The following is a 12579-nucleotide window of genomic DNA, read 5'->3' on the forward strand; positions in this document are numbered from 1 at the left end:
TCCCGCCCCCAACAGCTCTACTTCCTCCCCGACCTCTGTCAATCTACCAGAAGCTACGCCTCTTCGTGTGTGCACGCACATTGCAAAACATAACAAAGTCGCACAGCTACAAAAACTACACATTTATTGTTAGTGCCATAACTTTGGATTAAAACATGTTTATTACCTGTCCATGAGAAATGTCACCAAATCCTGGTCCGTTTGGAATCCTTTTAAAAGCAGCAAGTCCCTCCCCCTTTGAAAAGCAGCTCCGAGATAAATTCTGTTGCGGTCACAAAGACGTTTAACCACAAGCTTTGTATCCGGGCTTTTCTTTCGTTTTTTAGTAGAAGCTTTATACGTTGGCAATCATGGAATGGGTAGCGCTCCTCCATGACGCTATGCTGCTCAGTGATACCTGTTTGCAGTTGTGACGATGCATGCACATTCACTTTGATTGACAGTGGCCCTCTCCAGGAAGTCGAAGCCTATTGGCTGGATGAAATTGGCGCTTTCTTGAATTTGTTTAGGAGGCTATGGGCGAAGGTTGGACTTCTATACATTAATATATATGAATGACCACCGGCAGTAGACCATAGTAAAAGACTAGTTTGGTATTTTTTCGCATTTCAAAAGAATCATACATAAACATAGATTTCTCAGAGACTTGGATATTAGCTTTAAGTAAATTTCCTTCGTCTTTTTTGTGCATTTTAAGTTAGCATGAGTGGTTGTTGACACATTGACCCCCTTTGTTTTACGTTCACCATGGAGTGACTGCATTTACTGTGAATAGTATAAAAACAAGAACCCTTGCAAGGATTCTGAGCACTCTCTCCTGTTTTGAGTTCAGCCGAGTGTTTTGTCCTTGTTCAGCGTCAGATTATGTGTTTCACCCTGCTGTAGCAGACGGAATCTTGTTAAAAGGCCGCAGGATGTGATGAACCTCCACCAGCATAGAACTAATTATAATAAAATGGTTTATGGCTCATCACGACAGCTTTGAAAACTGAAAACATCATTATTATATTAGTATGTGCCATTAGTAGAAAAGAGAACCACTTCCAGTATCAGGTATAAGGTACAGTATATTGTGATGATATTAACACTTCATTTTTAAAGACTGGTGTGGTTCCTGTTCCTACTCCTGGCTTCACCACGGGGAGTTGGACAAAGATTCATAGAGAATTTTGCCTGGAATGGATTTTGCAGTGCCTGCTGTTTTTCTTATTAGACTGCTTATGGTTAGAGAAGCCCAGAGCTTTTGGTTTTTTGTGTTCCACTTGCATTATATCAAGCCTTGCCTTGTACATTATGTTCAGTTTGATAGCCAACAAAAAAAGTAGGATTCACAGAGCGTGCCCGACTGTTCCTCTCAAGCAATCGTCACTTCATAAGCCACTTTTAAGACAGACATTCATCTTTTCCTTGACATACTGCTGAGTAAGAATAGGACACATAGTGAATGGTTTGAAATGTGATACACCTCAGTGTTGCCTACCTGTGGATTGCATATGATAATATCCAGCGTTGGAGTCAATTACAATTTTCAGTTACAATTATGTTTTCAATTACCCATGCTGAATTACAATTCAATTATGATTACAGTGACCAGCATTTTTTTCCCCATTACAATTATTCTTTTATCCACAGAAAGTAGATTACAATTACTTTCTCAATAATGAAAGTTCAATTACAATTAATCACAATTGCTGAGCCTGAAATAAATAACCTAATAAAAGTCAACCTTTATTTTGTGTTAGCTTTCTGTTAGCATATCTCATGAGTTATGATAATGGGTCCTAAATCAGCTGTAAAATACACTAAGAACAAATATCTACCATCTATTTTCTTTCCTATCTACTTGTTACCGTGTTAGGCTTTGTAATGAATGAAAACATAGGTTTTAATATTTATGCTGTGGGAGTCTGAGCCTTTTTTGTGTCAGTACACCCCTCAATTTCTATTTTTTTTAAATGGTAAAATGTGGGACAGCTTGATATGAAACATTTTTTAGTAATTGTTAACTCCATGTGTGTAGGACTGGAACATGACACCCCAGTTTTGAGTTAAATTATAATTGACATTTTTTATAGAATTTTAATGGCAATTACAGTTACAAAGTTAATTATCTAAACTCACTTACAATTTAAGTTATGGTTACTACAACAGATTTTTTAAAATTGCAATTATAATTACGCCGTAATTGTAATTAATTATCAATTATGCAATTACAATTATAACTGACCCCAACCCTGATAATATCACACAAAGCAGGTCTTTGATTATATATTGTTTTTGCTGTCAATGCTTTTGCTGTGAAAAAAATTGCAGCTTTTCCATTGGAAACATTTACTGATAATAAAACCAATAAATAATCATTTCTAAGCACCTTATTTAGTCACAGACGCTGAGTTGACATCATTAGGAAATTGAAAGTGCTGACAGTTCAGTTAACAGAATAAAAGGTATTGGGAAAACACATTCACTTTCAATATTGCAACTGTTTGGATATGTTATGATTTATCTATTATGTATTTAGATCAGGGTCAGTTTTGAGTGTAGGGTAAACTGTTCTCGTAATAAATAGTTGCCACTTGCAGAAATCTGGACTTCAATAAATAACCAAACACTGTAGAATAGAACTGGTTACATTATGTTTGGTTTACAGGTCACTGGGTAATATCAGCTCAATATCATGCTATGTTCCACACTGGTATGCTGCTAACACTGATAACTACAGAACAACATGGTGTGGGATAGTGGAAAGATGCACACACGACTGCTCAGAGAAAATCCACAAGGCCTTGTGGAGAACTTGTAATATGTGCTCTGAAAGGACCACGGTGGATTTTAACATTTCATTAATGTCTTCACCACAGAGCGTTCTGGCTGGATAATGTGTAAATTAGCAGTAGTTGATTGAATGATTAGGTCGGGGCTTTTGCTTGAACGATAGGGAGATTTGCTGCTTCAGTACTGGTGATCTTGTTTGAATTCCCTTATGAAGTGCAGGTTGTACTTTGTAATAAATAATAGGCCGTGGCGATTGATACGGAAACGAATAAATGCATACGCAGCGCCCCTCATTGGCCAATTTAGGTGCATTACGTGACCATCAGTTTTATTATACTGTAGCTCATATTTATGTTTAGCGACCCCGCTAACCCTTTTATTTTAGCCCTATCCCCAACCCTAACCCAGGAAATACCCTAAAATGTTTATTTTTTTGGATATGTATTTTTAAAGGTGGAATTTGCCCTGTTAAATATGTTCAAATTAAAAAAATATATATGACAAAAGTGGGATTCGAACCCATGGCAGTGGATGGAAGAATCCTTGAGTCAGGCGCCTTAGACCACTGAGCCACCCTAACACGTTGAAAGCATCAATAGACACTTCCTAAATATTAAAAGACCAGTGCGTTCATTTAAACATGCTTTAGAGTTTCACAGTCTAAAAACTTGAATCGTGTACTTAGTACAGGATGTTTGTAGGATTTTCTAATATGAAGATGGTCTGTCTGTGTCTATGACTTTCCATCTCTAAGTCTGTGTTTGCATACTAACGTACTATTCATACCAAGTCTGACGTCAAAATGAGTATGAGGAACGTTCACATTAGATAGTATGGAATGATTGAGTACGCGAGAAATACCCGGATGTATACTATATCATAACATTTTTTAAGTATGCACGGTGGACATACTAGTCATACTCATTTGCCCCATGATGCAAGCGGAACTTAAGATCCTTCTGAACCAGCTTCAAGCTAAAAGTCAAACATCCCAGTTTCAAAACAAAAGCATCTTTTTTTATCTTCCATCAGTTTTTTGACACTTTTGTGAATAGGGCTATTGTTTTGAAGTTAACCAGAAGTTTAGTCAGTTACACAATGTAGGGTCTCTGAAAATCTCTGAAATATCAGCATGAAATGTGTTTACGTGAGTTTTATGGATCAAATGACCACATGTTGATATTCTACTTGGTCACTTTCTTGCTTACAATGCTTTCAAAACTTTCAAAGATGGTGAATCAACGGAGATATTTAACCTCAGATATTTAGATATCAGTAGGTTTGAAATGCATCTTGGGAAACTTGGAAGTATACATCAGTGGGAACGGTCATCATCCTAATCCTCCTAATCATACCAATAGTATATAGTAGGCAGTATATACTCATTGAGTGTGTAGTACGTAAGCATGCAATTTCAAACACAGTCTATGAGTTCAAATCTTTCTCTCCTCAGATCACTTCCTGTTTTAAATGACTTTGAACTCCACATGTTTGTTTTATTTTTTCAACCGTTGGTTCCAATCCATCAAACCAAACAGGAAGTTGTCAGTCACCTCTGACCAAACTGTATCCTTGATGTTAATGTGAGGCAGAAAACTCTATTCAACACCACTTTTAACACTTTTAATCACAACAGTTAGAAACAATGTGCTAAAATAAAATAAAATGAAAAAAACAAGCAACCTGTGTCCGCCTCCACTCTGTTTGCATATTACGAGATGAGAAGAAATTAACTGTCATACCTTCAAGTTATGTTTAACTTGCTTTCCAGAATTAATAATATTTATTTTTACACAATAATTACCAAATATTATGGTAGAAACGTTTAATTAAATGCTTTATTTTTACCTTATTATGCCATCACCCAGGTTAAACTAAATCTGCATTTAGTTTTTGCCATTGCATTTGAGAAAAAGTGAAACAAAACAAGACCATTAAAAAAGTTAATTCTCAAGCAACTAAACTCCAAAACAGACACAAAGCTGGTGATGGTAAAATCCAGATTCATGTCTTGAATCTCGCTCCAATGTTTTGTGTTATGACTATGAAAATAGATGTTTTACTGATTTTATATACAGTAGATAATCACTTCAGGCCCAATTCAAGCTATTCACACAAAGGCTTCTCCATGTATGTTGATTAGAGATACAACTCATTAGTGTTTCTTTGTCATAAATTGTTGCTGACTGAGGTGCAAACCCTCAGATCTCATTGGATCATCCCTCACTGTCCGTGCCTGGCTCTCCGCTTTACCTCCTACACCCTGTCTGTGTCTCTCCCTTCGCTGTCCTTCACCCCTCCCTCTTTAGTCCTCCGGTTTGCAGTGTCATCTGTCTCACTAAAAACTCTAAAACACGGCAGCCCGCTCAGTTTCTTTCTTGCTTCGCTCTTTCTTTTTACCCACTACTCAGTTGTTTTCTCCCTTATCCCTCTGCACTATCTTTCCCCTGCACCCATGTATTTGGAATCAGCTGTAATTGCTTATCTAGGGAGGAATAAAAGCCAGGTAAATGTTCTTGTGTGTGTTTGTGTTTGTGTGTGTGTGCGTGTGCATGTGTGTGCACATAATAGAAAGCTGCATAGTCCTCCTTAGCATATGAGCCTTTAGTTGCCCCTGTATTCGTGCCTGTGTGTGACAAATGCCAATTGTTCTACAGATGGCCCATAAAAGCAGCAGCTTGTAATGAAGCAACTGAGACTGAAATCATGGTTATGGTAAACTAGGGATAGACTGCAATAGGAGAACAATGGCAAAGATGGATAGAGAGAGAAGTAAGATGAGGAGGAAGTGTGGGTATGAGAGAGTAAATAAGAGCAGGCAGGCAGTAATAAACCATGGAAAAGAGTGCGTTGTAGCTGGTGGCTACTGAATAAACTAGCGCAAGGCAACTGTGTTATGTTCACTATAAAGAAGGCAAAAAAGGGAAATGACGTAAAGTAGAATAAAAAATAAACCGACATCTCATTAAAGTGTGTAGTTTACGTAAAACCGGGGGCCAAATGTGATTATTCAGTGTCTAATCTGGTGTGCAGAAGTAATGTACAAAGTAAAACCTGAAGGGAAAGCATCAAAATGATAAAAAAAAAAGACTATTTATCTGGATTTATCATTTTAGGTAAATCCAGATATTTGTTAGTAAATGTTTTGAAACTATGTTGATTAAAAGTATGTCCTGTCACATTTTTTCACTTGTGATATGATACCGTATTGGGAAATACCGATATCAATATCGATCCGATATGTTAGCACGAATCATACATAGGTTTATTATATGTTTTGTAGCGCAGATTGTTAGAAAAGGCTTAATCAAGTGATATTAATCAGAGATCAATAGTTAGCAATGGTAGACATAAGAAAAACTGACTCATTTATTATGAACCAATGGATTACAGACATTTTGAAATTGAATAGAGGAATATTCTACAATCGAATAAACTAGAACACCCTTAAAATAACCTCAAAAATTCTATTAGAAGCAAAACTTATAAATATATATACATATATTCTATTCTATTCTATAATTTCTATTTATATACATATATAGATAAGTGCAAAATAACTAATAGTTTACCATATTCTACAATTTACAAGTACTTTTATCGTAGACCATAGATACAGATCGATATAATCCAATATCCAATATCAATTTTGGATCAGGAAACCTTATTTACAAATGTAACTTTTTTAGATTCTGAATGATTTTGATGTTCACCAACTGTGAATAGTGCATTGCTGAGAATAGTGGCAGTAGACTTTTAGAGAAGATTCTTTGGAGAACAAAATCTGTGAAAAAGGAAACACCAGGGAAAGAAGGAATTAGACATTAGTCCCTTTGTGTCTTTTTTGTATGTTTGGTGAGATCAAGTGTGTGTGCGTGGTCCCATAGTGAACAACATCCATCGTGACGCTTAGTGAGGAGCACGCCATTTGGCCAAAATCGATAGGCCAACAGGTTGCAACACGAGCCCACCCTGTTATCCAATCACTGTGCAGCTTGGAGGGAATTGCAACAGTGACAAATGACCCTCGTTGTCCATGTGTGTATGTTTGTGCACGTGTGTCTCTTCAGAGTACAAGACCCTGTCGATGTGTGTGCGTAGATAAGCAGGATAGTGGTCGGAGGTGGGTCTATCAGGGTCTTTAGCGAAAACGATTTTTCCTCCTTCATTCTGGCTTCTCGTGCACCAGAAATAAATTGGCCATCAAAGAACAGCCTCACAAGTGTATAGAAACTCCAGGACATAGTGGGAGGCCTGGATCCTTTCTCTCTAATCACAAAATGGTCTCTATTTTCCAAGTGGTATTATTGCTGTTGGAGTATTTTTTCTTTTAGATGATGCACAAACTTTGGTTCAGTAGACCCTGTTGCACTTTTTGCGAGACTGATGGTTTTAATATAAGAGAAAACCAAAGTTTTAGTTTCAGAACACTGGCTGCTTGTTTGTGCATGCAACCGTTGATGAATGCCTGCAATGAGTGATGACACAACTGCAGAGGTATGAAGACGGAAGAGCAACAAAGATGGTTTGTAATTGAAAAGTGTGGAGACCAAAATGATTTCATAAATGAATCATTCAGCCAAAAGCCACTTTGCCAGTTTACATGCTGCCATTAAATTCCTCCTTTGCCCATTTTGTAAAAGATAACACACAAATAGCCATTTGAAAAAGACTATAATGAAAATGTCTATTTTTTGGTGACAGTGTGAGAACAGGCTCACTATACATCATATCTGAAGGCAACTATGAACTGAATAGCACTTTTTAAAAAAGAGACATTTCTCTGGAAGTCCACTGGGCCCCCTCAGTGTGCTTGGACCCCTGGGTTGCAGTTTCCTGACTATTTTTTCTTCAATCTTATTACTATTTATTTTTGTCAATATCTATGTTTTCCTTCTCTCTTTAATTCATTTTATTTTGTTATTTATTTATCTTTTTTCCTCCAACCATTATTATTAAATTAGCATTAGTTACTGTATTTACTTGTATTGTACTGTTTACATTTGTAGATATAAACTCGAGTAATCTTTGGTGTATCGTATTGTTGTTGTTTTTTACTTTGTCTTACATTTATCAATATAGCTGATATTATGATTATAACTTGTATATGGGTAGTATATTATATTACTGTATGTACATTGTTTATGTATATATATAATATGTATGTATATATAAGTAGCTTGGTTATACTGATTATAAAAGAGGTAGGATTAAATAAGACTTCTTTAGACTTTTTTGAACGTGTAAATGTTTTATTGGGATCAACTTTGTATTTTTGACTTGTTTTGGAAATGTACTTGTTTTGTGACATTTCTTTTATTTTATATGTATTGTTTTGTGTTTTTACATGTTCAAGCATGTTGCATTTTTTTTTAATTTTTTTAAATGAAATGTATATCCCTCTTCCTTTTTTCCCCTTTGTCCTTACCTTTCTTGTTCTTTTGTCATAGTAGTTTCATAGTTTTATCTATCAAAGGGAGATCCCCTGTCTCTCTCTGCTTCATCACGACCACATCCCTGCCTTGTTTACCTTCTTGCCCACCCCAACCCTGACCCCAGATCTGTCTGCACAGTTTTGCAGCTGTATCAATCAAGTTCAAACAATAAGACCACGGTGGGTCTCTGTGCACCCATCGACTTCCTGCTTTATGGCTTGTAATAACCCCTTCTCCCTCCCTTCTGCTCCTTCTTGCTGAGCGGTGTGTGGGTGTTTGTAGCTATACACGTGGATCTTTATATGCATTCAGTTGGGCATATGTCTTCTGCACAGAGCTATAAAGAAATCCAAAGGGAAGAGTGTAATTAAGAGACTTTTATAGTTCCATTCCTTCCCTTCTCCTGGGTTTAAAGTGTTAACTTGTATAGAAATGAGATCAGCCTTGGATATGCTAAATATGCTAGGTGTATTTTTGATGCACCATGAGAAAACCAGGACGAAGTCAGCATGAGAGAAAACCTTCAATTTCTGAGAAAATTGTGATTTCAGTGTTTTTACCCCCCCAAATATGTTAGTTGAATATATAAAGAATTCCCTCTGTGCTTCAAATAACAGTATAACAATAAACCTTTTCTTCTTTTTCTTTCTCTGATCAACATACCGATTGTCTTTGGCTATACACACTCTTATTATTGTTTTCGTCCCATAAACTGCACATTGAAGCAAAACGCACGGCTACTTAAGCATCTATTCTGATTGTGAGCAGTGTTGGGCATTTTACTTTAAAAAAGTTATTAGTTACCATTACAAATTAAGTTGAGTTAGTAACTCAGTTACTATGCAAAGTAATTATATATTTTGTACTATCGTGTCAAACGGTGTTTATTTCGTTGTCTAAATATTTTCTTTGTTATTTTTGTCACAAATACATTTTTGCGGACGAAAAACGAAACAAAAACTAAAAAAGAAGTCATTGATTGAGACTAAAACTGTGACTAAATTGATTGACATTATCGTCAACAAATAAAGGAAGAGACGAAAATAGACTATGATGAAAATCAAATCAGAAGACGGGAGAGATGTAGCCTGGAATCCATCTTAATCTCCTTGTATTATTCATACAGGCGATTAGTCTGGAAGCACTCACTTCATTTGAGTTCTGGTGGCTGAGGGGGGCGGGACAAACACGCACAGACTAACCAATCAAACAATGAGCAGATCTGACGACAATAGCGTGACAAGCGTAGATCTTTTTCCTTAAATGGAACCAGCATACGTAAACAGTGTGTAGTACGGTACAGACTTACGGTTTAAAAGCTCCTTGTTGATGTTTCAACAATCCAGATGTTTTAAAACAGAGCAGAGCGCAGCTGTGAAGGTGTTGTCCGTTCTCGTCTGCTTTGCGCAGACGTTTTTTCCTGTTCGGCTCTCATTAGCTCGACCAACTCTGCGTGAGCAGAGACTCCGCCCACCCAACTTTTTAGCCAATCCTCACCACACCTGCTCTCCCATGCAATGAAAACAGCTGAGATGGGCTGCAAGCTGCCTAGATACCTGACACTGTGGTGCACCATTAAACCAAATTGTAACGTACCACTTTACTTTCCCAGTAACGATAATGCAGTTGTAATGATGGGGAGAGTAATTAAGTAGATTACTCCGTTAGCAAAAAGGTAGCGCCGTTATACATAAACGCCGTTATTCCCAACACTGTGAGTCTGACTAACGCTGCTTTATGAAGCATGTGTGCAGCAGCAGCAGCATAAGTCATGTACAGTAACTAAAGCCAGTTATTTCAAACCCTCACCGGAGTTGCTCAGTCGCTTTCTTGTCCTCACCACAGAAATAATCATTTTTACATGTAATTGCAGCAGTGACGTGGCGTAACTACTAGGGTTGGGTAGGCGTTGCAAATCCAGACCACCAATGTCGACACCAATGACAATTTCATATGTTTAGGCTGACAAGTGTTGATCTAACAAAATCAAACATCGTAAAACACCATTAAAGAAACAAACAATTATTTAGTATAGCTTCCATACTCTCCCAACAAGATATATCCCATGACACGGCAGCGCGTCCATTGTTTGTGTTGGAAACACAGAAACACGGAGAAAATGACAACAACTCAGAACAGCCGGTTCAGTGAGGCACATCCACAAAGCCAATCCTTCCTTTTGTACCATTCACTGTGGAAAATACAAACAATTTTCTGACCTTTCCTTTGCTGAAGGTCTGGTAGCTCAGGTGTTGGTCTCCCATCTTTTAAAAACTGCCGTTTTTCCTCAAAAGAAAGTTGTGAACATGTCTTTTTCGTCTCTAGCGCTGTCATCCTGCTTGTAGTGTTATCCCGCCCACTAGCTAGAGAACGCAGCAGTAGCGATGCTTTATCATTCACCAATGCACTGTGAAGGTGCGTATAGCATTTAGCAGATATTGAGTCATTTGGGCTATGAAAAGCACAAAGTGCTTTCAAACTTAAAGGTACTGTAGGCTATGGGAAATTGAAAAATACATTGCAATTATATTATAATTAATACAAATAAAAAAAATATCAATTCAGCCTTGGGTAGGCACTGCCTACCGTGACTGCACGTCACTGAATAGCAGCAACTCTAAAGCCTTTGACATACTACAATAACTGTATATTATCAGCATTGGAAAACAGACAAACATTGGTACATGTTCCTAATTCACACATAAAACAAAAAACAATGGTGGAATGACAAATTGAAGTTTTAGAAGAGATGGAGTAACACATTATATATCAAAGATATAAAAATAGTATTTTGTCTGAGAGCAGACTACTGTGCAACATCTGGGTTTATTATTTGGTTGTGTTAGTATTAGGTTTGACAAATGGTTGGTTGGTATTTTTTGACGAATATTGTTAAAATAGCCCAAATCTTTCTTTGTCAGACTGTTTTTTTTTTCTCACTTTATTTGCAGAACTTCATAGTTCGTTGTGTGGAAACCCAGGTGTTCCACCCAAGGCTGTCCTCAGTAGTGAGGGACGATTTGCCGTTGGAGACCAAGTGCGATACAGCTGTGTGCCTGGTTACGTCCTAGATGGACACGCCACTCTCACCTGCATTACCAATGCTGGAAACGCAGCCGTCTGGGACTTTCCTGCTCCAATTTGTCGAGGTAAGGACTGAACACGTGTGTGTTTGTGTGTGTGTAAACGGGCAGATATGAAGAGTTTTTTTCCGAAGATTAATCCTCATCCAACTCGTCGTAAAGTCTTATATAACTGTATTTCATTTCTCGACACAATTTAGATTCTATCAACAACTTCTATAAATAACTGAAACCCAGAAATGCTTTGGAAAAAAAGTCTTATATCTTCATGTCAACCCATTTTTTTGTGTTTGGAAGACAGAGACATGGAGGCAAACGTGCGTGTGAATGTATGATTCAGTTGATGAAAGTGAAAAGAGGTAGAAATGATCAGAAATATGTGCCTGTGTGTGTTTCTGTAATTTTTAACTTAAGACATAAGTGGGAGAGGCAAATATACATGATGTATACCGTATGCTGCATTGTTAATGTGCTTTAGCTTGGTTATTGCTTATTAGCATTTTACTGAGTAAGAGCAGAAAAAAATATCACTGATACATTTTTTGTCGCCTATTTGACTAAAAAGGTTGGACAGGTATCTTCACCGACCTAAACATTGATCCGTTTAAATGGCATCAACCTTAGACAGTGGGTGAATTCATATTATTTAGCAAAAATGTTAGCTCGAGTAAAGGTAGAAAACGTAAAATATATATAATAAAAATAAAGTGGCAGGAATTGAGCAATTGCTAATGATTTATACAAGCAAAAAAGCAGCAAAAATGTAAAAAGCTCATTTATTTCTTATTTCTACTTATTTTAATGGGCAGTAACTAAGATTAGGATAAAAAATTTTATAAAGGAAATAAATGTGCCAAACGTAATGTAGAATTAATGGTTTAACCGTCATGTTTAGATAATTATTTCTTGCAGTTACATTGGCTAAATCACTTGCTCAGATTACCATTTTTTTTTAAAAACAAGAATAAAGCTCTCATTTTGAGTAGATTTTACATTAATTTATGAACCTGTATCAAGGCATTAGGTCATTCGGTGAATGAATATTTCATATAATTGCGATTTCAATGAATAAAAAGTCTATACACAGTGTAAACATTATTTATTCTAAATATCAGGACAAAACAATGCAATTCTGTGACACGACAAACCATTGGAAAAAAAACAACCTATTTTAAAATTTAGAATATTCACAAAAATGGTGCAAAATCCAAAAGGCAATGCAAATCAAAAGTTAAACTAAGATATAAAAGTTTCCGTACAAAGACATTTTACTTTTCTGTTTGGTT

The 12579-nt window shown here is 36.7% G+C and overlaps 1 protein-coding gene across 1 annotated transcript in view; it reads left to right on the forward strand.

Annotated features, from left to right (window-relative positions):
- The window catches only part of csmd3b (CUB and Sushi multiple domains 3b), a 434915-nt gene that overhangs the window by 139454 nt on the left and 282882 nt on the right, over positions 1-12579 (forward strand). The window contains 1 exon segment of the mRNA XM_028460951.1: positions 11162-11359. Coding sequence (XP_028316752.1) covers positions 11162-11359 — 198 coding nt within the window.

The sequence above is a fragment of the Gouania willdenowi genome, chromosome 11, assembly GCF_900634775.1.
Source record: "Gouania willdenowi chromosome 11, fGouWil2.1, whole genome shotgun sequence".
Classification (NCBI taxonomy): domain Eukaryota; kingdom Metazoa; phylum Chordata; class Actinopteri; order Blenniiformes; family Gobiesocidae; genus Gouania; species Gouania willdenowi.